Here is a 25,390-nt window from a genome sequence, read left to right on the forward strand (position 1 = left end):
TCAAAAACTAACTCATGACAGTTCATGGGGGGGGTTGTACTATCCTGGCATTTTAGAGCCTCCGAAACTGTGATAGGTAGTGGGGATGTGATATGAGGAAATGAACCCTTTTGAAAGCCTGGAGGTGGACATTGGATTTTGGGGGCTTGTATGTAGCTAGGCTGCAAAAGTCTCGCATGCTGTATCCCCATACTCCGGATAAGTAGGAGAATGTGTTTTGGGGTGTTATTCCACATATACCCATGGCATGCATAAGCAATATATCATTAAAGTAACAACTTTTGTTTAGAGAAAAGTCATTCAAAAAATGTGGCAAATTAAATGTTCTATGGACTCAACATGCCTCTCTGCAAAATCCTTGGGGTGTCTACTTTTCAAAAAGGGGCCATTTGGGGTGGATGTTTGTACTGCCCTGGCATTTTAGCACCTCAAGAAATGTAACACGCAGTCAGAAATTAAAAGCTGTGTTGATTCCAATATATATATAGTTTGTAGACGCTATAATTTTCACACAAACCAATTAATATACATGCATTGGAATTTTTCTTTTTACCAAAGACATGTAGCAGAATAAATTTTAGCCTAAATTTATGACTAACTTTGAGTTTATTGGATATTTTTTATAACCAAAAGTGAAAAATATCAGGGGTTTTTACGACCAAAAAGCTCTTGTGAAAAAAAAGGACATACATTTCATTTGGGTGCGGCACTGCATGACCGCGCAATTAACAGTTATTAACAGAAATAGTGCAGTGCCGAACAGCAAAAAAAAAATGGCATGGTCAGGAAGGGGGTAAATCCTCTGGAGGGCAAGTGGTTAAGGTTGAGTGAGAGTGTAGTACTTCTATGTCATGTGGTGTTTTCAGAGCAAACCTCCTAGTAGCATGTGACTATACAGGTGTATCTCAATAAATTAGAATATCATCAAAAAGTTAATTTATTTCAGTACTTCAATTCGAAAAGTGAAACTCCTATATTTTATATAGATTCATTTACACACAGAGTGATATATGTCAAGCATTTCTTTTAATTTTGAGGATTATGGTTTACAGCTAGTAAAAACCCAATATTCAGTATCTCAGAAAATTTGAATATTGTGAAAGTTCAATATTGTAGACTCATGGGGGTTTATTTACTAAAGCTGGAGAGTCCAAAATCAGACTCCCTTCTGCATAGAAACCAATCAGCTTCTAACCTCAGCTTGTTTAATGAAGCTTTGGCAATGAAACCTGGAAGCTGATTGGTTTCTATGCAGAAGGGAGTCTGATTTTGGACTCTCCAGCTTTAGTAAATAAACCCCATGGTGTCACACTCTAATAAGCGAACTCAAAATGCCTTTAAAGGTTTCCTGAGCATTTAAATGGTTTCTCAGTCTGGTTCAGTAGGTTACGCAATCATGGGGGAAGACTGCTAACTTGACAGCTGTCCAGAAGACAATGATTGACCTCCTCCCTTTTTATGGAGGGTAAGTCACAAAAGGTCATTGCTAAAGAAGCTGACTGTTCAGAGTGCTGTATCCAAGCATATTAATGGAAAGTTTGGAAGGAAAAGGTGTGGTTAAAGAAAAGTGCACAAGCAACAGGGATAACCACATCCTTGAGAGCATTGTGAAGCAAAGGCCATTCATGAATTTTGGGGGAGATTACAAGAAATGGACTATGGCTGGTGTCAGTGCTTCAAGAGCCACCACACACAGATGTGTCAGACATGGGCTACAACTGTCGCATTCCTTGTGTCAAGCCACTCCTGAACCAGAGACAACATCAGAAGCATCTTACCTGGGCTAAGGAGAAAGACTGGACTGTTGTGCTCAGTGGTCCAAAGTCCTCTTTTCGGATAAAAGTAAATTTTGCATTTCAGTTGGAAATCAAGTTCCCAGAGTCTGGAGGAAGAGTGGAAAGGCACAGAATCCAAGTTGTATGAGGTCCAGTGGGAAGTGTCCAGTCAGTGATGATTTGGGGAGCCATGTTATCTACTGGTGTTGGTCCACTGTGCTTTATCAAGTCCAAAGCAAGTACAGCCCTCTACCAGGAAATTCTTCGTGCTTCCCTCTGTTGATCAGCTTTATGGAGATGCTGATGTAATTTTCCAGCAGGACTAGGCACCTGCCCACACTGCCAAAAGTACCAATACCTGGTTTGATGATCATGGTATCGCTGTGCTTGATTGGCCAGCAAACTCGCCTGACCTAAACCCCATAGAGAATCTGTGGGGTATTGTCAAGAGGAGGAAGAAACACCAGACCCAACAATGCAGACTAGCTAAAGGCCGCTATCAAAACAACCTGGGCTTCCATAACACCTCCGCAGTGCCACAGGCTGATCGGTTCCATGCCACATTGCAATGATGCAGTAATTCATGCAAAAAGCCCCAACCGAGTATAGTGCATATTATGCTGTACATGGACATACTTTTCCAGTAAGCTAACCTTTCTGTATTAAAAATATATATATTTTTTTTAATTTGGTTTTATGTAATCTAATTTTCTGAGGTACTGAATTTTGGGCTTTAACTTGCTGTAAGCAATAATCCTCAAAATTAAAAGGAAATGCTTGAAATAGATCAATGAATCTATAGAACGAGTTTCACTTTTTTAATTTAATTACTGAAATAAATTAACTTTTTGATATTCTAATTTAATGATAATCTGTAACTTATCGAGTTTCACCTGTAAATGTATCACTTTTTCAACTTGCGTTTGCAATGATATTGTGGTCAGCTGTGATTGGACACAGCTAATCACGTGGCAAAAGGCCACTTTTTACCATGTCATGTGTTCAGCTGTGTCCAAAGGAGACAGCGTTTTGGGTGTGCGTCACTTTGGGCATGATCTGGGAGGAGGTTATATGATGCCCTTCCAAAACTGGAATACTTGCTGTAGCCGTTATCCAGCTATAACGCGGAAGTATAGTGGTTAAAGTTTTGATCTACACCCAACTGTGCAAGACATTGTCACTTATGGCAGATGGACAGTTTGCTTTACTTTTGGGTTATGAGTGTCCATTCAGCAGCTAAGTCACTGTAAGAGCAGAGATCCTATAGACCATTGCATTGTACAGGAATTTAATTTTTTTTTTTTTCTTGTTTTGTTTTCCTTTTTTAGCCCCGGCCTGAAGCCAAACCAGAAAATCAAACACAGAGACCACCACAGAGAGATCAAAGAGTCAGAGAACAGAGGACTATGACAGTACCTCCCCGGGGAGGGCCCAGACCAGGTAAAGGCATTACTGAATAAGACACTATTGCCCCCCCCCCAGTATTTTATCCCTCAATACTCTGCATGCATTTCAGAGATGTACTGCATGTGTCTCCCCCACCTCCATAACGCATTTAGGTATTCTACATGTGATGCATGTGTTTTTTTGTTTTGTTGTTTTTAATTTAGTACGGGAAGGTGAACAAGGAGAGCTGGAGACACGGCGCATTAACAGATACCCAGACAGCCATCAACTGTTTGTGGGAAATCTACCACACGATGTGGACAGGAGTGAGCTTAAGGAGTTCTTTCAGAGTAAGTTTTTTTTTTTTTTTTTTTTTTTTTTTTTTCAGTCAGTAGGAAAGGTGTTTTGAAACACAATTCTTTGACTTGTTTGCTGGTTAAACCCAGTTATTGGTAGACATTTTCTTTTTAAATTTTTTGAATTAATGTTTCAGAACAAATGGTCCATTTTCAATATTAATACATAAATGTGATGCTTCACTCTACCCTCCCCAAGAATAAGTTTCCTATACTAGAATTAAGTGTTTGCCTTTCCCAACAAAACTTTTAATTTAAGGCAGAAACCGTTTTTTCTGCCTTCTTTTTTTTTTTTTTTTATTCAGCTGTTCTAGCCCTGCTGCATTCTTATGGCATATCCCCATTGTGGGGTACCCGTGCGACCTGTTAAGGGAACAGCATTTGGTGGTGTCTCATCTTCCAATTGGCATCTTGGAAAAAATGCTTTCTCTACAGCATTGCACAGGTCTACTTACGAGTCAACCAGTCTGGATCCAGGTGGACAACACCTCAGCAGTGGCCTCCAGCAATCAAGGAAGAGCCAATAAGTCTTGCCATTCCAAGAATGGTAGATTGGATCCTGCCTTGGACAAAACTTCACATCAGCCTTGTCAGCTTTTTGCCTGCCAACTATCTACTGCTGGGACATGGACTTTTTAGCTGGCAGTGCCTGGTCCTGGGGAAATGGCCCCTAAACACAGGTTTTTTAGTACTTTTGTTTATAGATAGGTCATGCCATATGTGGACCTCCAGGTTTAACAACAAACTGAGCAGGCTTGTCCCCAGGTTCAGGGATCCTCTAGCGGAAGTGGTGGCTCCATGGGATCAGTACACCTTGATCTGTGCCATTCATCCCCAAAAACTTGTCTGCTATACAGGATCCAGCTGGTGGGCATTCTTATGCTGCTCAGCTCTGGACTGACCTGGGAAGCTGTATTAGGCCTTCCTGGTAAGGCTTCTAGCAGATGGCTCGTGGGCTCTACAAGATCAGGTTCTTCTGTCACAAGGATTTGCCTTCCTGATTCTTAGTTACTGTCTTTAATGGCTATTAAAGCCCAGGTTTTGAGGGAAAGGAAGGTCTATAACCAGATGTTGAAGGCATTCTGGTCTGAACTTTGGGGATTCAACCCCAGGAGTTTCTCCAGCACTATTAACACCTCAATTCAACCTGTGCATCCATCCCCAGTGCATCAAATCCTTGTGTGTTTTGCATCTGAGGGGTTTAGGAGTGAAATACACTGCAGCTGGATGCTGTGCCAAATAATACTCATTTAGGGCCTTATGTATTCAATACCTGTGTCCTAGGCATATGGCCTTAAACACAAATTTACTACAGCATCCAGTCTCAAGGGGGAAAACATTAAAGCTCCTTCCAGAATTGCTCTCAATCTAGGAGTCCTCCAACTCTTCACTTCTTGATGAGAGTTCTAGGACTGATTGTAGCCTCATTTTGACGCAATCCTCTTTTTACTCAGTTCCATTTTAGATCCCATAAATCATTCGGTCATTGTGGGATAATTCTGTACAGTTTTTGGACAGATTGATTAGCTTGGCACCGATAGCCCAAGTTGTCTCTTGTGTGGTGGCTCAGCTATCCTTCAAAAGAGAGCAGAAGAAAGACTTCCTCAGCCCTGGAGAAGATCTTTGCAATGGATGCCAGCCAGACTGGAGAGGTGTCTGGATATCTTTGTGGGTGCAGGGGATTTGATGTCAGATGATTGTAGTCTCCTGACAAACCTGGAACATTGGGAGATTTGGCTGTCCATGCAACACTGGACACCCAGACTGGAGGGGTTATTTGATCAGGTTAAGTTGGACTACGTCACAGCAGTTGCTTGCATTTCCAGAGGTCTTGCTACTGTGATGGGTAGAATCATTTCCTGAGCAGAACTGTACGTTCCAGCTATTCTGCCATTTATGCCCCAGGCATGAGCAATTGACAGAATTCATCAGGCGGCAGCAGCACCTGGATCCACAAGAATAGACTCCTCAAGATTTTTTGGGACCTGTTGCAGGTTGAATTACAAATTAAACAGCTTTGTTTCCAGGCATAGAGTTCCTTGACTGAAGCAGCTCATGCGCTGATGGCTCCATGGAATTTGCGCACTCATCTAATCTATTCTTTGGGCAGAATGCAATAGTTGGTTATAACTTGTTACCCCTTTGTAGATCCACATAAAAAGTTGTAATATTTTGGTTTCAAACTCTTCTTCTCGGGGCTGATTGCATTTTTGTTTTCTTTTGTTTCCAGCTTATGGCACCGTTGTTGAACTTCGTATAAACAGTGGTGGAAAGCTTCCGAACTTTGGTTTTGTTGTATTCGATGATGCAGAGCCTGTTCAGAAAATCCTGAGCAGTCGGGTAAGACATGGCTGTAGGGTTTTTGTTTTTTTTTCTACCCTCAAAATTTGCTACCCTATGCACTTGGTGCAAAATATAGTCTTCACAGCAAAGTGCATTTAGTTATACTAGTGTCTTCTAAATTATGGATTAATTTCATGGTTTTTTTTTTTTTTTTTTATTCTTTTCTTTAGCCCATCATGTTCCGTGCAGATGTGCGTTTAAACGTAGAAGAGAAGAAAACACGTGCTGCTCGAGAGGGTGACCGTCGAGGTGACAGGCCCCGTGGCCCTGGAGGACCACGTGGAGGTCTGGGAGGGGGTCTGAGAGGTCCGCCACGTGGTGCAATGTCACAAAAGCCTGGTTTTGGGGCTGGAAGAGGCATTCAAGGTCCACGCCAGTGATTTTTGGTTTTTGTTTTGTTTTTTTTTTCTCGTGTGTTTTTTGAGTGGCATCTAACATCAAAAGGCAAATTGCCCTCTTCTGTCCTGCAGCCTTCTGAAACTTGGGGTCTTGGATGTCTTGGCATATTGTCCCAATGTGATGGACTGCTACACTTCACCTGTCCCATCCCAACCCTTTTGTTTGTGTTGCGATTTTATGGATTTTTTTTCTTCTTGATCCTCTTCCCAGAATCCAGCATTTGTTGGACAATGTCTTTTAGGTGGGGGGGAAGGATTTAAATCAAGCAAAACAAAACCTGTTTTCAGGAGTAAAACACAATGGAACATTTCCTGAATTTAAGCAAATCCAGAAGTTTGATTGGGAATGCTGGTATAGGCTCTGTTTCTGACTTATCAAACTTGTTTTGGCACTCTACTCAAAGCCCTACTTGAGGGAAAAGGCTAGTCCTTGGCACAGTATTCTGGTCTCTGTAGTATATATCCATTGAAGCTGTGAGTAGTGATGAAGACCCGGGTGGCTTAGAACAGCTGCTTACAATCTCCATCTGATTTACTGCAAAAATAATAATAAAAGGTGTTCATTGGAATTTCTGTACTCACTTTTTTTATACAACACCAACAAGGAATTATGGAAAATTATGAAAACTACTGTTTTACCACTCAAATTTTGGATTTTGGGATAGGTTTTAAATGTCTAGCTACTTGACTTTAAAACTCATTGAATTTGTGAAAATATTTTTTTGATAGGGAATTTTTTTTTCCTCATGGTTTTTAGTTCGTATTTGTAAAAAACAAAAACTTCAAAAAAGAAAGCAAAATCGTTGTGCCTTCTATTTATCTCATTCCAGTCTCGGCAAGTTATAAAAATAAAATGCATAAAAAATTGATGTTTTTCTTTCAGGTACTGTACTGTCTAATGAGATTTTTTTTTTTTTTTTCTTTTAACAGTTTATTTTAAAGGGCTCATTAGGTTGGACACTGTAATTAGAAACCAATGCTACAATCTTCCCTTCCATCTCTTGTTTTGGGGGTTGTCAATGCTACTTGTGGATAGAAAAATACTGGTGTTTTTGAAGTGATTAGATTCTGTTGCCACATCACTAGAGATTTCAGTATTTTCATAGTGACTATGAATGGAAATCTGAAACCTTTAGTGTGAGTGAAGGTTGACAGAGTGGAGAAGAATTAGAACCTCTGTCGTGCTTATACAGCTATCCTTGGCTCCTATAAGAGACCTGCACTTTCTGTGCTGCAAATAACCAGACTGGAAGACAGCGGGGGGGGGGGGGGGGGGGTTGAATCTGCAACAGGGCCCTTCTTTATTTGTGCTGCTATTAGAACATGAGTGGCACCCTGGTAAAATGTAAGCAGGAAGCAGTGGAAAATCTTTGACAAAGCCCTGGCTAGCAGTAACTTGTTCATAGTGGTTCTAATCCTTACCCACTTTGCAATATACAGTTTTGCTTGCCGGAAAGGTTTGCAGCACCTGTCGCAAAGGGGGCCTCTAATAGTCTGTCTGTTATTCCTGATATGTTTGTGTACTTGCAGCTCAAGAATTCTTTTTTTTTTTTTTTTTTTTTTTTTTTTTTTTTTTTTTTTTTAACTTGTCTTTGTTGGAGCAGAAGATAGCATAAAGTTAGTCACTTGCTAGACCTCTGAGTTCAGAGTTGGGCTTTTGAGTGGGTTTGATTTTGGGCAGCTGTAAATCTGTCCACTTCCACAGCCCACTGAACGTACTATCCCTACCATGTCACTTGGACTCCTCTGTCCCCCCAGTGGATCCTGGATCGTTGTGGCGGGTATCCTTACACTGATATCCCCCCCCCCCCCCCCGCAACTGAACACAGAAGTGATGAGCACGCTGTTTCTTCCGTGTTCTGACTTCCTTTTTTCCAAACCCTGTGGCTGGTGAAGATGCTAATGGTGCAAAATTTGTGCTCCTTTAGCTTCAGTGGGAGATATCGGGGAATTAATAGGGCCCACAATGTCTCAGTAAAGAGAACCTGTTGCTGCCTAATGCATCACATATGGGGCTATTGATGACACAGGTGTGTGTGTTTGTGTTTTTTTATTTTATCTTTTTTTCCCCTAACACACACACGTTACAGTCTATTGTACGCTCATGTAAGAACACAAATGCATGTGGCAAGTATGCCCATGTACAGAAATAACCATTGTGCTACATGTTTCATATCCCTGCTAGCGTCTGAGCTAGAGCTGTAATTCTAGGGCCATTGTTCATAGTTAACTTCAAAATTGCTAAACCTGTAAAGGCTTTTAAAAGTGATGCCTATGAACAATTTTGAGCACAGTGGTTGCGGGTTCAGTCATATGCAATTTGAAGGCTTGAGTATTGGCTATCTTATTTTCATAACCTCATCCTGTGTAAATTACACATTTGTGGTGGATGAAACATGCTCTTAATATCATGTGACATAAATTGTGCCTGCCACAATTTTATTATTCAGGGTCTGTGCCTTCGAAAAGCATATACTGTCTGGTGGCTGCGGGGGGGGGTTAATCTTCAGGCCTGACTTGCAAGAGCAGAGAAAAGCCCTGCCTGAGTTGTTCTCTGGACTATGGAGCACCTTCATTCTCTACAGTATACAAGGGAGGGGGGTGGTCTAAAGTCCTGCAGGCGAGAACTTGAGCAGGGCTTGTATAACATTGCTTGCGATTTCACTGCAGTAAAGGCAGAACTATCATCTCACTTCAGGAAGTTAGGTGCTCATTTGATTTTTTACCAGGATCAACAGGAATTGCATGTTTAACCACTTCCATACCGGGCACTTTTACCCCCTTCCTGCCCAGGCCATTTTTCAGGTTTCAGTGCTCTCACACTTTGAATGACAATTGCACGGTCATACAACATTGTACCCAAACTAAAATTTTATAATTTTCACACAACTTGAGCTTTCTTTTGGTGATATTTAATCACCACTGGGGTTTTTATTTTTTGCTAAATTAACAAAAAAAAACGAAAAATGTTTGGAAAAAAAAACATGGTTTTCTTTGTTTCTGTTATAAAAGTTTGCAAATAATTGTTCTTCATAAATTTAGGCCAAGATGTATTTGCTACATTTCTTTGGTGAAAATAACCCACATTAGGATGTATTCTTTAGTCTGTAGGAAAGTAAGCGTTTACAAACTATGGGATATATCTGAAAATTTACCAATTTTAAATTACTGACAGCCAATCTCATTTCTTGAGGTCCAAGAATGTCAGAACAGTACAGATATCCCCCAAATTACCCTTTTTGCTTAGTAGACAGTCCGACTTATTTCAGAACAGGCATGGCAAGTTTTTTTGAAGTTGTAATTTTTTGAAAATGAAGAAATATAAAATTTTTTTTTTTTTTTTTACGTACTGTCACCAGTGCAGTACAGCATCATGTAATGACATGGCAGTGATCAGGGACACTGGTGACAGTACTTTAAAAAAAAAAAAAAAACATTTTATTAATTTTTTTACTTGTCCGAGGTACACAGTCGGTGACCGTGCCACAGCGTGGGTGTGTGCAATGCGCATGCCTGAAAGGACGCCATATGGCGTCCACCTGGAGGGATGAGCTGTTTGCCCTATGGCTATAGGCCGGGCGGCAACTGGTTAAAGAGAACCTTGTGGAATGTGCATGTATTGCAGAGATGTACTGCGTGTTGTGCATGGATGATGGTTCTATATGTCCAAAATTGGAGGGGGGAATTAAAGGGTAACTCCACTTTCATGGCAAAAGTATATAGCAAGTAAAGTAATATAATATACAATAGCTGCACAAGCCGTATTGTGGTTTTAATGTCATTAATTACCTTTTTTCCTTGTCAAACTGCAGCTACTGTAATTTTCTATAGTCAATTCAACATGGCTCCTGGAGGCATTCTCTACATAGTTGGTGTACAGAACACCTTCATAAATTTCCTGCGTGTGTTGAAGTTCCCTGCACTAAAATCAGGGTGGATTTGATTTAAATCAAACTGATTTAAATCACTAGTCAGTAAGGCTTGATTTAAATCATAGTTTTCTACATAAAGACTAATTCTTGCTGGTATAACTTTAATATGCAAGTAGATGAAGATTTTTAGAATAACAACTTTTCATATTAGTTTTTTTATCCCCAGATTAATAGGTTAATCATTCATATTTGGACAACTTTTCTGTTGTACTTAGGAAGGAGAAAAATAATCATTACCTTAATAATAACAATTTAAATGGATTTATTCAACTGAAACAATAACATTCCAGCATATGTTATTTGCTTAAACAAACATCCATGTTTGTTAACTAATTTGGCTAAACAAAATATATATATTTTAAGAAACTTAGACTGTCAGCCCCTTCCTCCTCACACTTAGTCTCACTTTCTTCTTGTGCAGATCTATTCCACTCCAAACAATCAGAAAAATATTGTTTCTATTCACTGAACTTCTTGAAACTTAGCACTGAAGGGGTTGATTCTGTATTCATAGGTTTGTAGAAGTTAGGATTAAGGTCTTTTTCTTAACTCTGTTCATGTTTTAACATTTTGTGCTGTGAAGAAGAGGCATGTGATCTCCGCTGAGTCAAATTCAGTTTTGAAAACTGCAAAAGTAAACCAAGCATCTGTGATATCTTGTAGGCAAAGAAACTGCCCAATAATCTTACAAAAACCTCTGGAAGAGCATGACATTGTGAATGGATTAATGGAATTTATTTACCAAAACAATTAAACATATACAGCCTTATTCTACATAATTAAAAAACTAATCTTTATTTCTTCAGAGTAGGAATCTGTAAACCGTTTGTTAAAATCCCTGCAATGTACATTGATCATTCAGGGAATTACTTTTTCTGAACAAAGGTGGAGTTGCTCTTTATGTATTGAGGCTGCCCAGACATTGTCTGTTAAAAGCTTTTGGTTAAGATGGGAGAAAGGTCCGCCTATATGGGGATGTTACTGCCTCACGTTTGGGCTGATATTTCTGGTTGGAATATCTGTTGAGATATGGCCTAGGTTTTCTTCACACGGCGTTATCTTGAGGTGCTCCTTTTGGACTTTGTGTAAACAAAGGATGCCCTTGCTGGAACTATGGTGTATGTTTAAACTGTATCAAGTGGGAATAAGACTGAAAAGGGCTTATTACAGTGATAAGTCCCTAATGAGAGGTTTAATAAACAATAAGTTGGGTAGGAACTAAAAAAGTAGATTTTCTGTTCCCTTCTCTTCACAATGGATGCTTGTGATTACAACAGGTCCATTTCTATACTTTCTGTGTATTTTATCTGTGAAAACCACAAAAATGTGTTATCACCATGATAAATATGGAGAAAAGTTGATTTATCACCAAGTTAGACTTGGTGGTGAAGGCCTTTTTTTTGTAAAAAAAAACAAAACGAAGAGCCAGGGCATGATGGTTTTTCCATATTAATCAGGCACACCTGCAGGAATGCTTGTGATATAAAGCATCCAAGTAGGCTTTGCAGCACATAGTTCCTTGTTCCTCCTCCCTTGATGCTCAAATTCATTACCTATAGGACCTTGTTTGAATGTGTCGTGCATTTTCTCATGCATCTGCAATTTGGCAAGTGACACTTCACAAAAGTGTGGTGTTTTTTTGTTTTTTTTGGGTTTTTTTTTTTTTTTTTCCCTCTTCTGCAGATTAACAATGTCCTGCCTGGCCTATAGTCACATGATGGCCATGTGGAACATTCACCATTTTGAGTGGATGTCGTACATCTTTCTCTTGGAATGCACCATGGCGATCACTTGACAATAGTACACAATGGATGACATGCATGAACACCATACAATGTGTTTACCTCTGTGACCTGTCTGTACCATCACTATGTGCAATCACCACATATCTACCATGTGACCAGCTGTGGCAAATCACAGCTAACCACAGTAGTAAACACTGACTTAATTTCATTCAGTAAAAATGGTTGCCTAGACCAGTGAAATTTACTAATTTATAAGCAATAAAGCAAAAAAACACTGGTAATATATTGCTCTGGTCACAGTGTTTTTTAAAAGAATTTTTATATACATACTGTCACCAGTCAGTGTAGGTGATCAACAACACACTAGTTGACACTGTACTGCACTGCGGCCATGTTTATATAAATTAAAAAAAAAAAAGAAATGGGCTGTTAGTACATCCAGATTGATTGAATTTCAGATATACCATAGTTTGTGAACTCTAACTTTCTTACAGATGAATAACACTGATTTGGGTTATTTTCATCAAAGAAATGTAGTAGAATACAGTTTGGCCTAAATTTATGAAGGGTTATCTATTGGCAAAATTTTATAACCGATACTTTTTTTTTTTTTGAGCAAAATATTAAAAACCCAGCCGTGATTAAATACCACCAAAAGAAAGCTTTATTTGTGTGAACAGATACAAATTTCATATGGGTACAGTGTTGCATGACTGAAAAGTGTCATTCACAGTGGAAGAGTGCTGAAAATTTAAGAAGTTGAATGTGCCTGGTATTGAAGTGATTTAATAGAAGTGTTTTGCAAGAAAAAATTTCTCTGTAAAAAAAAATCAGTTTTGTCTCTGTTTAATATAAAAATGCTACTGGTTTTAGGGTGCTTTTTTTATACTGAAAATATGGGCCTATTTTGTTGACTTGTATTTCCAGAATGTGGGAGCAGTAACTTTTGACCCTTTCTATAAGGATCATATGTTTCCACCCACAGATACCTGTGTGCATCATCTCTGTAGTTCCCGCTGCCCCCTCCCCCACTCTCACTGCACATCATTGATATTTAACTGTTTAAGCCTGGTACACACTAGAAAAACTGATCTTAGTGTGGTGATTTTCCCATACCCCACTCCAAAAAAAACACTGAGCAGTGCTGTTTGGATTCAGCATGTCTGTTCTACAGAAGCCAGTCTCATGACCAACTTCTGTCGAACAAACAGCTGAACACACAGGCTTAAAGTCATACAGGGCTTTATTGCAGCTTATCACCATGATAATTCAGCCACTTAACAGGCTAAAACGTTCTTCAGCAGTGATAACTGGTGATGTGCAGAGCAAAGACAAGCCATGATGATGATTAAGTGGACACCCATATGTGACAGCATATGTGGTTTTTGTTTGTTTTTATTTTAAGTTGAACTTTCTAAGGTTAGCCCATTTATTTGCATGGGCTTCTGGCACATCAATGTAGCAAAAAAAAAAAGCACATACACTAGTTTTTTTGGATACAGCGCACAACAATACAGGCTCTGGGTTGTAGTGTGTGGTTTGTGTGGCAGCACAAACATAGTGCTCATAACAGGCCTTCTACCTAATTTGTTAATGAAAACCTAGATACTTCACAGTTTCTCCTTCCTAGGACCTGGCATAGTTTAAAAGGTTCATAACATTTTTCTGCATGTAAAACATCTGATGCGTGGTCTCTGGAAATGCTTAAATTAACATTTGCTATCTAAATTGTCTACAATAGTGTTCTTTATGACCATTTTTCAACATGTTCATGGAACTAGAATTTTGATAGATTGTTGTTGGATTTTTCTATATCTGCCTTTTTCAACCAGGGTGCCTTCTGGTTGCTTCAAGGGTGCCCTGGCAAAATTCCCAAAAATGGTATAAAAACCAGCAAATGGATCAAGTCTGCCTTTTTTTATTTTTAGACAAAGCTACAGATTTTCATTGTGTACCATTTACAACTTTGGCTAGCTGCTGGCAACATAATCAATGATGTCTTAAGTTGATAAGGACATCGGGCTCCTGCCCACCATCCTTGCTTGCTCCTGTCTGCAATGGGGTCCTGTTAGCTGAGGGAGGAGAGAAACCATAGAATGTTAGTCAGTACCAGTATGCAAAGGTGTATTTGCTTTGGAAGAATAATTGCCTCTAACATTGGGTTTCCTACATGTACAGATGTTGCTGCTTTCTGTAGAACGATTGCTATAGTTTTTTACATTTTGTAATGGGTGGCTCAGGACTGTGCTGAATTTAAAATTCAAGGGTGCCTTGACTAAAAAAAGGTTGAGAAACCGTGTTCTGTATGTTACATAATAAGATATATACATTGTGTTGCCAAAAGTATTGGGGCACCCATCCAAATCTTTGGATTCAGGTGTTTCAATCACCATTCAAGTATGGTACTGTGATAGGTTACCACCTGTGCAATAAGTCCATCCATGAAATTTCCTGATACTACATATTCCACAGTCAACTTTTAGTGCTATTATAACAAAGTGAAAGCAACTGGCAACCACAGCAATCAGCCACAAAGTGGTAGGCCACGTAAAATGACTGGGGGATGGGGTCAATGCATCCTGAAGTGTGCAGAAGTCTCCAACTGGCTCAGCAGAGTCAACAGCTAAAGACATACAAACTTTGTGTGGCCTTCAGATTAGCACAACCATGCGGAGAGAGCTTTATGAAATGGTTTTCCATGGCTGAGCAGCTGTATCCAAGCCTTACATCACCAAGGGCAAAGAGTTGTATGCAGTGGTGTAAAGCACGCCACTACTGGACTCTAGAGCAGTGGAGATGTGTTCTCTGGAGTGACCAATCACGTCTGGCAATCCGATGGACATGTCTGGGTTTGGTGGTTACCGCGAATGATACTTACCTGACTGCATTGTGTAAAGTTTGGTGGAGGGGGATTATGGTGTGGGGTTTGGCTTGGCCTTTTTTGTTCCAGTGAAGGGGACTCTTCAGGTATCAGCAGCATACTTTGACATTTTGGACAATTTCATGCTCCAACTTTGTGGGAACAGTTTGCAGATGGCCCTTTCCTGTTCCAACATGACTGCGCCCCGGTGCACAAAGCAAGATCCATTAAATCATGGATGAGTGCGTTTTGGGGTGGAGGAATATGATTGGCTTGCAGAGTCCTGACCTCAACCCGATTTAGAACACCTTTTGGGATAAATTAGAGCAGAGACTGCGAGGCCTTCTCAACCGACACCAGTGCCTGACCTCACAAATGTGCTTTTGGAAGAATGGTCAAACCTTCCCATAGACACCCTCCTAAACCTTGTGAACAGCCTTCCCAGAAGAGTTGAAGCTGTTATAGCTGCAAAGGGCGGGCCAACTCAATATTGAACCCTACGGACTAAGACTGGGCTGCTCTTAAACTTAATGTGTGTGATATTTTTGGTAGTATAAGGTAGCATCTTCATATCCATGATGACAGTTATGCTGCCATGTTTGGGTGATTGTACACTAATAAAATGCTAGTATGAGGTCCTATCAAGTTTCCTGAGCTGGCTGTGTGGGATTACAGGTCTCAGCAGCACAGCGTGGTATAAAACTGGGGAGCACAGAAATTCCTGGTGGTGGGAGTACTGGTTGCTGCAAGTATACAGCCTACCTTCCTGGTGGCTTTCTTACTAAAGGATACCAGTGCTTCGGTGGTCTTGAGAATTGCGCCTTTCAGCTGATGAGCATTGCTATTTACTAGTAAACGGCTACCTGTTTATTTTTTCAGCAGGCCATGTCTCACAGATGGCAGAGAGGAGGGAGTGAGGGGTCCCAAATACCTACTTGTAGGAAACTGGGAGTAACCCCCAGGCAAACTATCTCTTGGGCGTCGGGTTGTTCTGTGTGGCTCTGACTTACTTTCCTTAGCTTGTATTTCTGCTACCTCTGAGGCATCTCCTCCAGCAGCAGCTGTCTAGAATACTTGCCAGCTTGAACTGCCTTGGTCACAAACAAGTGTTCACCTGCTCACCCCCCTCCCTCTTAATGACAGAGGAGGAACTATTTTGGTAGAAGGGGGACAGAGAGGGATTCTCATCTGAGGAATCTACTTCTGAAGATTTCCAAGGTCAGGACTTATCTCCTACCCAAAAGGCGTTTTTTGAGTTTTCTCACTGACGTAGTCCAGACTAGTTTAAAGTTACTTCTGAGTCCTCTTCTCCAAAGGTTTCAATTGGATTTGAATTGTGGTCACTACCAAATCCTCAATCCTTCTCTATACATTATTTAAAGTGTGTTTTGTATATGTACTAGGCTCACACTCGCAAGGTGTGTGTTCTGCCAAAAAAGGTTCGCTCACCAATACCTCATGCAAAGTGCGTTCACAAAGAAATGGTAGTATGTCCTCAGTGGATCCAGCAGTTTCTCATTTCAATAACAACTGCACATAAGCAGGGGATGGTGACCTTGTATTTAAAGACACCGAGGAGCGATGCCTGGAGGTGCTTTATAAAACCTCTTGCGTTCATGAGAGCACCTTTACACCCAGCCATTGCAGTTGTAGGCGTAAGCCAAAGTGGTTGTAAAAGCTCAGGAATTTTTACCTTTATGCATTTTATGCATAAAGGTAAAAAAGCTACCTGTGTGCAGCAGCTTCCCTAGCCCCTCCTAATACTTACCGGAGCTGCCTCTTGATCCAGCATTGTGTACAAGAGCAGCGGCTCTCCTAGGACTCTCCCTCTTCATTGGCTCCTGCTACTGTCAATCACAGTCAGTGAATTGACCCAATGAGAGAGTGGGGCAGGGCCAAGCCACACTATGTATGAATGGCCAAGCAGAGCAGTGGCTTGGGAGCGAGCCTCTTTGGGTGCCCCCATAGCAAGCTGCTTGCTATGGAGGCATAAGGGGAGGGGCTAGGCACACCAGCGGGGGACTTGAGAAGAGGAGGTTTAGGGCTGCTCTGTGCAAAACCACTACATGTAGCAGGTATAAGTATGACATTTATTTTTTTTTTTAAATGCCTTTAATATCACTAAGGTCTGGGAGTGTAGGATCGTATGAAAGAGAGGGATCCAACTAGTGCTGATACCGTATTTGACAAAAATTTGAAGATTACTCACGTGGACACCTTTGAAAGACTCCGTAGAGCAACTTTCTTGCTGGGGGGGGGTCTTGTTTTTACATGCCATGATCTTGTGGCTGAAGTGTTGGGGAATTTCCTGGCAAGAAGCAAGTGGAATGTTCAGTCCTACTCTGGATGATTACACCCAGAAGGTGACTGGTAAGGGTACTCTTCTTAGAAGGCTAAGCCTACAGTGCCAAAACCTGCTGCCCTTTATACTTCAAGAAGCATTTCTTTGGACTTGGAGTCACTTCCTTAAGTGTGCATGGGGGGCCAGGTCTTCTAAGAGGTTCGGCAGAGGGATGGGTTCTCAACACTAGTTTGTAGCTGCAAGCTGATATTTCCAGCTTTCACACTTCATGCTTTCAAATGTTTCTTTCGACCCACAAAAGAAATTTGCACTCTTGTTAATTTTTGATTGTCTCCTATCTCATTCCAGTTCCAGAGGATTTAAACATTTGCAGATTCTACTACTGTTTCTTCAGTCTGTGTGTCCCCCACAGTCTAACTAATCTTTGCCCAGAGGTTGGAATATCTGTGCCTGGACAGCTTCCCTTTGGACAAATGCCTTACTCTCCAAGAACTTAAAGTACCGTGAGGTCCCCAAGAAATCCACATCACTCCTGAAGGGTTTTTAATTCTTTACTGTCAGCTCTTTTGTTTTGCATTTCAGTTGTCAGTGGGAAATTGCTGCTAACAGCAGGGATGAGTCATGGTTGTTAGGATGCTGGTGGGTGCCATCTCCTTAACAACCAGCAGCCTTGAGCTGAACAGTCACATTTAACAGTGGTAAGACTAATACTGCTAAATGATCTTCTGCAGCCAAGGGTCTGGACTGCTTTAAAATAACATGCAAAGTGCGGTTTAAAGGGATGCAATGTCTATCTGTATACCTGACATGGTTTAAAGAAAAACGGATGAGTTAAAATACGTCATATATTTTTGAGTTGAGTTTTACAGTTTTTGTAGCTGCTGACTTTTAATAAACGCACCTGTCCCAGAGTTCAGCGACATTCTCACCCGGGCTGTCCCTTCTCTCCTCCACGGCACTGGCATCTCAGCTGTGGGCACCAGGCTGGCATCTTGTGGCTTCTCAGCCTGGTGCTCACTGTGCATGCACAAGTCATGCTGCGTCTCCTGGGACCTGTGAAAGTTCCTGGGAGACTGCGGGAGGGAGGAGGGGGCCAAACTTCCTGCTCACTTCACCACGGGGAACTGAGCCAGAAGTGGGAGCGGGTACCTGCTCCACTCCCCCCCCCCCCCCTCCCCCCTGGGGTAGGCAGATAAAGCAGAGCTTCCGCTTTTGAGTGGAACTCTGCTTTTAACTATGGTGAAGTCTTTCCTTCCTTTTCACTGGAAAAGTGATACTAGTCTATCTGGTCAGGGGTGAGTGTTCTACTCCCTCATGGTGCAGGGAACATGATCATAGGGGGAAGCTAAGCTCCCCATCATCCCAGAGCTTAGAGCAGTAAGGATGGCTTTGCAAACCTGGACCCCCTCCTCTCCTGTAAGACCACCCAATCAGGGTTCAATAAGACAGTTCCATGGCTGTGGCCTGCATCAGCCACCACGTGGGCACCAGGACCCATGCAGCCTTGAAGGAAGCAGGTCTGACCCATCTCATGGACAGAGTCATTGAGGGAGATTTACTAAAACTGGAGCACTCAGAATCTGATGCAGCTGTGCATAGTAACCAACCATCTCCTAACTTCAGCTTGTTCAATTAAACCTTGACAATAACACTTAAAAGGTTGATTGGTTTCTATGCAGAGTTACACAAATTTTGCATGTTCCAATTTTAGTAAATCTCCCCCATTGTTCAGCAGCCTCTACTGTCCATGTCCCAGGAGTGGACAACTGGAAGCCAAATTAACTCAGCTTTCACTGCCTGGACTAAAAGGATTGAGCCCTTCACCCTGACATTGTCATCAGAGATGGGGGACCCCGGATGTGGATATCCAGGCCTCCAGATTCAATAACAAGCTACCTCTGATAGTGGCCAGGACAAGGATCCTCTACCACTGGCATCAGATGCCTTGGCAATGCCCCTGGTCTCAGTTCAGACAGGTTCTATGCCTTCCCTCCATTTTGAATTCCGCTTAAAACAATTGTAAACCTCAGACATGAAAAATGAACAAAACATATACCCTTATAGTTTGTACTTGTCTCAACCTAGAGCACTGAGGCTACATTCATACATGCACACTGGCTTAAAAATCGTTGCTTCTGCAGTTTTGTAATTTTTGCCTGGAGAAGCAGCTCAGTGTTGTCTTTTTTTTTTTTTTTCCCAAGTGTTTTTTCCAGGAGGTTTTGAACGGTTTTAGAGCAGAATTGCCAATATGGCAGGAGTATTTTTTTTTTAGGCATTTGTCATTTAGACATTTGTGATGTGGCCAATAGAAACTTGTGTATATGTGTCCAATGAAAACCTGTTTACAAGTACATAACGTTGCTCTGCTTTCTGGAAGACCTGCAGCTGAAATGTTGAAAACTTCTAGGCAGGTTTTACACAGGATGGAGAAGACTGATCACATGACTGGATCTCAGTTGAATACAGCTGCAAGCTTCCACAAAAGTTCTAGAGCAAGATATGAAGTTTAAAAACCATGGCAAATCATGCCTGACTGACATGCCTGCAAGAAATGCCGTAGAAAGGTTCTAGGCACGTACAACAGGAAAACCAGAATCAAGCACATGGCTGCTGTACACAGAAGTTCTGTACCTTTCTCCTTTTCTGGGGAGCAGTGTACCTATTTCAGTGTGGCAGCAAGCTTCTTCCAACTGCCTCCCATTCTTTGGGGGTTCTTGCTTGGCCCTTACAATGGGGATCCCAGGGCTCATAGATGCAGAGGTGGCCATGAATTAGCACAATGAAGCTCTCGGCTTCCAGCAGCAAGCTCTCCTCCATTTTGAACAGCAGATGTATGTTTATAAGGTGTGGTGTGATGCTAGAAAAGGGGAGGGGAGCTGCTCTTTGAGCTGAAAACACTTTTAAAAAAATGCTAATTTCTTGCTGTTCATACATTTTCTGTTTGAAGTCTATGGGGACACAAATTTCAGTGACACTTGTTTTGCTATAGGCGACAAAATGCTCAAAGTTGAACAGGGGCCATTGAAATGAATGGGATTTTACTTGTTGAGCTTTTTTTCAGCTTGAAGCTCAGAAAGACTCAAGTGTCTATGGGGTCTGAGTGTCATTTCTGCCTGCTGGCTCATTCCTCTATCTGCGTGAACCACTACATTTTACTGATCCCAAGAGAAAAAAGGTCCCGAGAGGGCACCGCATCCTCAACTCTCTTCCTGTGTGCTGTGTACAGAAGGGGTGTGTTCCTCTCCTCCAATCAGCTCTCAGAGCTTGCCTCACTGATGTAACTTCAGCTCTCCACCCCCTGCTTTTCAGAGCCCAGTGATCCTGTGTGAATTCTGCACTTTATCTACAGTATTTCTCCACTACATGTATTTAAACAGGCACATCTTAGGTGATACAGAGATGAAACAAATCCTCCTACATGAGGCCAGTCCCTTCTCTGGGCATATGTAAGGATTTACAACCACTTTAATCGGCTCCACAAAATAGAACAAGAGAAGAAGTCGGTAATTCTAATTCCAGCAAACTGGCCCAGAAGAACCTGGTACCCAGACATACTTAGACTACTCAGAGATGACCCCTGACCTCTCCCCAACATGCCAGACTTGCTCAGGGCCCTGTACTTCATCCTGCTTCTCAGTTACTAACTTTTAACGGCAGAGCTATTGAAGCTCAGGTCCTAAAGGACAGAGGGATCTATGAGCCTGCTTTTCCTACCTTGTTGAACGCAAGAAAGCCACTTCCAGAAAGATCTATTATACCAGGAAATCCTTCTTTGCCTGGTGTCAACGCAGGCACTTCAGTCCCAGAGATTTTTGTGTTTCATATTTTGTCTGTCGTACAATTAGGGCTTGGCCTTAAGCATTCTGAAAAGACAGATTTCGACCTTGTCCATTCTTTTTCAGAACCCTCTGGTCTCCCTCTCCCTTGGTAAAGCCTTTATTCAAAGTATATCTTGGATCAGGCCCCCTACAGCACCCTGTCCTTTCTTGGAACTTCAACTTGGTTCTCTGTCCTGCAGCAATCACTCTTTGAACCCATCAGAAATATCCTTTTACATTTATCTCTCTTGCAAAATTAACTTTTTGGTTGCTGTAACGTCTGTTGGATGTGTCTCTCAGCTGGCAGCTGTTTTGTAAGGAGTCGTTTTCTCATTTTTCACAAAGACAAGGAAATCTTATGCCTAAGACCATCTTTTCTTCCTAAGGTGGTATCTGTCCTCCACCTCAGTTAAGATGTAGCCCTTTTATCCTTGTACCCTGCTCCAAAGCATCCAAAGAAAATTGCTCTTCATCTACCTCCAAAGCAACAACATCCATCAGCTAAATCCTCCACCTGGTCAGTGGATGTTTCCTGGCCATTCTGGCACCAAGCTTCTGTAGCCCAGCTTTATAAGGCCATTGCCTGGTCATCTGTTCATACCTTTTCAAAGTTTTAGCAGGTGTACATCCAATCCTCTGCAGATGCAACTTTCATCCAAAAGGATCTTGCAGCAGCACTCAGAATCAAATTGGAAACTGTGCCAACAGGCCAAACTTCAAAGTTCTAATTTGCTCCACATCTACATTGAGGTGCAACACCTGCGCCAAATTTAAAATAAAATACCAACGTATCTTACTAAATTGTAGCTAATTAAGCATAACTTTATTTCTGCATGCTAAGACAGAATTTGCAAAAGTGTCTCGCATGCATTCTGAAAGTGGCATAGCATGCACCAAGTACAAGTTTTAGACAGGTACATAATTTGAGGCATACTGCGCCAGTTTTAGAATGCATATCAGACACTTTTTCAAAATCTGTCTGTGTCAGTCTTCATGAATTCCAAGGGCTGTGTTTCTGGCAAGATCAATAGGATATTTCTCTAGTCATCTTCCAGGATGGCACACCTGAGAGATGACTAGCTTCACCTGACAAAAACCACAATCAAACAGTTTAAATTCCCCGCCCTACCCCCTCCACTCCTCAGTTTTTTTATTATGTTTCCCTGGCAGTGAAATGTTGTTTTTGAAGACCTAAGGCCTGGGGCTGCATGGTTCCCCCTGGGGGTTAAGCAGCTGAGCCGGGGAGGGCATGCTTCGAACTGGGGTCACTCGCCCACTAAAGGGATCCCAGAGTGTAGGAGCCTCCAGGCACAAGGGAGGTGGGCCTGGTGTTGCGGGAGCGAGGCTCCCTTCTTCCCTCATTCATGCCAGCGGGGATGAGGACCAGGCTGGGAGGTTGTTACCCATGGGTCTTGGGGGAATGCTGGGCGAAGAACCACATAGTGCGCGCTTGTAGACAGGCGGGGGGGGGGGGGGGTGCGGTGGAGGTCATGATAATTCTGTTAGGGCTGATGGGCAGGCAGCCGGAGAACCCAAGGTCCATGTGCGCAGAACTGGAAGCAGGTGTGAGGCTGTGGACCAAACCTCGCTCTCAGCAGACTTCCGGTTAAGGTGGGACTTCTGCTGTAAAGATAGCGGCGCAGTCAGCGTTCCCTTGCTCATGAGGCCGGTGAGGAGCCTCCAGGAATCACCCCTGGGAGTGTGAACCCAGGAGCTTGGCAAAGGTGTCACAGTCCCAAGGGCCCTGCAGAGATGGAAGGCGAGGCAGTGGCTGCAGCCAGTGAGAAGACCACAGGCGGTGAGTCTGTCTCGGCTAATGAGGGAGAGGAGGGGTGTAGAGATCTTACCCACTCCCTTACAGGTGTACTTAGGGGGAAGGAGTATAGTACTAACCGGAGTTTCTGTTTGTCTCTCCTTCAGAGCCGTGTGGAATCGCCCAGTAGAGCTCCCACAAGACACCTAAAGCTAAAGCCTCCCCCCCGCGCTCCAAACAGTGGGGTTATTGTAATGCTAAATTCCTGCAAGACTATGCTAGACACTTTTTGTTACAAATGTATCCACAAGTTGTCAGGAAATAAACCTCTGCAATTTATGAAGGAGTTTTTGTCGGTGCAAACTGAGATGTTACTCCCCAGCTCTGCCATCCAGGGAGGTGGATACACAGTTCTCTAGGGAAGGGTCATCTTCCCAGGAGGGAATGTGGATGGGGAAGCAGTGGGGGGGGGGGTGTTTGGGTCCCTCGTCCTCTCAGGTCACAGAGGAGGAAGACTTAGAGGGGGAAGATTTGAAAGGGGCTAGTCAGGCTATCAAGGAATCTAGACCGGCTGGACACCTTTTTGCCGTGGAAGATATGGAAGGGCTCCTAAGGGCTATTTATGCCTTAGAGGACATCCCAGAATCACCAACACAGGTCTCAGCCCAAGATAAGATGTATAGGGGCAGGGTGATACCCGTCCACAGACTCTCAAACATATTGTCTTAAGAGAGTGGAAGGATCCTGAGAGAAAAGTCTTAAATACCTGGAAAAGGTGGTACCCCTTTGGGGAAGAGGAGCAAGAGAAATTCCTCAAAACTCCCAAGTATCTAAAAAATCTGACCTGGCCTTTTGAGGATTCAGGTAACATCAGAGATCAGATGGATCATAGGTCCAAGATGCTGCTGCGTAGAGCCTGGGATGCTAATGCCGCTATTCTGGCCCCAGCCCTGGCATCTGCCTGCATTGCTAGGGATAGTGATGCTTGGATGCATAGAGTAATTGATCACGTCTCTCAGGGTGCCAAGAAAAAGAGGGAAGCCCAGTCAGAAGAGGTGTTGGAATCCCTGGAGGTGGTTAGTAAGGCAGTAGCCTACTTAGCAGACGCTGTGGTGGAGATGGTCAGGACATCGGCTAAAACTGCAGTGCTTCTTAACTCAGCCCAGAGGGCAGCGTGGGTCAAATCTGGGAGGGTGATCAGACATCAAGAGCCCATCTCTGTGGTTTTCCCTTGTGAGAGTTTCTTTTTGTTTGGCCTAGGGCTGGACCAGATGTTATTGAGTAAGAAGTTCCCTGTGAAGGCCAAAAAGGATAAGGGGAAGAAGTTTTTCGAGCCCCCCTCTTAATCATGGCCAGCAAAGATTTAGGAAGGAATGCCCCAAGAAATGGGCCAACAAAGGGAGCTTCCTTTTTTCTGGCTCAAAACCCACAAGTAAGGACCCCAAATGATATAGATCTCAGGGTGGGTAGAAGATTGTCCAGGTTCCTCCAGCAATGTGGGAAGATTACTGAGAGCCCATACATTCTGCAGTTGGGAGGGGTACCAGTTGGAATTCTCTTCAATCCCCCCTCATGCCTTTGTGTTGACTTTCCCCCCAGAGACAGAGCAAAGGCAGAGGGTCTTTTGGGAGGGATCAGGAGGTAATTGTCCCTGTGCCAACGGACCAGCTTTTTCTGGGATTTTATTTCCAAGTCTTCGTGGTCCCAAAGCCTTCGGGGAAATTCTGCTTCATCATAAACCTCAGAAGGTTGAACCATTTCCTGCGGTACAAGAAGTTCTATATGGAAAGTATCTACAGTGTATGGAAACATCTGCTCAGAGGAGTGTTTATGGTCACTGTGGTTCTCCGAGACACCTACTTTCACTTTCCCATTGCCCTGGAATACCAAGCCTGCTTACGAATCGCCATCTTCACAGTACAGGGGGCCAGTCACTGGCAGATCCGAGCCCTCCTCTTTGGGCTAGCAGCCAGTCTGAGAATATTCAGCAAGGTCTTGGCCAAAGTAGTAGCCTATTTACACCTTCAGGGGATTTCCCTCATCTCTTACCTAGACTATCTGATGATCTATGGATTCTCACCAAGTCTGGTCTGGCACTTTTTGCTGGCTGATGGCTAAAGAGTGGGAAATTTGAGTGGAGAGTAAAAACGGTTTTACTTTTGACTGCTGGTGATTGCTGGTGCTTGTAGTAGTTATTTTCTTCTTTGGGTCTTGCTAAAAACTTTTTACTTTTTTAAATAGCATTTTTTTTTTCTTCCTGTCCTTGCCTTCTTTCAGTGTGGAGGGGTTAATTGGTCACAGGTGCTCCAGGTCCTATATAACTTGCTGTAGAGCTCACTCTGAGCTTGCTCATCCTTGAGCTTGCCTGTATTTTGCTTGCTGGACCTTTTGACCAAGTGAACATTTGATAAGTGGAGTTAAAAGAGCGGAGTTGAAAACCAGAGATTATAACAGCAGTCTACTAACCTGTAAGTGAAAACTGCTATTTCCTATTAGTAATATTAATATTGTAACTAGGATATGGGTGCTAGCAGGGTTGAAGGTTTTGTGTAGTACACAGTGTGCCACAATGGAGCAACTGCTCCAGGATGGATACCTCTGCGACAGATGTGAGTGGGTTGCCCTTCTGGAAGCTTGTGTTAGAGATCTGGAGGAGTAAGTTGCAACACTGGGCAGAACTGACAACCTTGAAAGGGGTCTTCTGCTCCCTGAGCAGGTAGCA

The 25,390-nt window shown here is 42.5% G+C and overlaps 1 protein-coding gene and 1 long non-coding RNA gene across 3 annotated transcripts in view; both read left to right on the forward strand.

Moving 5' to 3' along the window:
• G3BP1 (G3BP stress granule assembly factor 1) overlaps positions 1-7,125 on the forward strand; it is a 75,965-nt gene extending 68,840 nt beyond the window's left edge. For both annotated transcript variants that reach the window (XM_089682802.1, XM_089682803.1), the window contains exons 9-12: positions 3,104-3,215; positions 3,386-3,511; positions 5,748-5,857; positions 6,031-7,125. In XM_089682802.1, coding sequence (XP_089538928.1) covers positions 3,104-3,215; positions 3,386-3,511; positions 5,748-5,857; positions 6,031-6,240 — 558 coding nt within the window. In that variant the 3' untranslated portion in view covers positions 6,241-7,125. The remainder of the gene's footprint in view (positions 1-3,103; positions 3,216-3,385; positions 3,512-5,747; positions 5,858-6,030) is intronic.
• Positions 7,126-7,575: 450 nt separating this feature from the next.
• LOC149458008 (uncharacterized) lies at positions 7,576-16,153 on the forward strand. The gene is made up of 2 exons (XR_016313528.1): positions 7,576-11,575; positions 11,660-16,153. It is a non-coding gene; the product is annotated as an uncharacterized LOC149458008 (long non-coding RNA).
• The last annotated feature ends 9,237 nt before the right edge of the window (positions 16,154-25,390 follow it).

This window comes from Staurois parvus, unplaced genomic scaffold (assembly GCF_062004578.1).
Source record: "Staurois parvus isolate SC_StPar_1 unplaced genomic scaffold, SC_StPar_1.0 ptg000298l, whole genome shotgun sequence".
NCBI lineage: Eukaryota > Metazoa > Chordata > Amphibia > Anura > Ranidae > Staurois > Staurois parvus.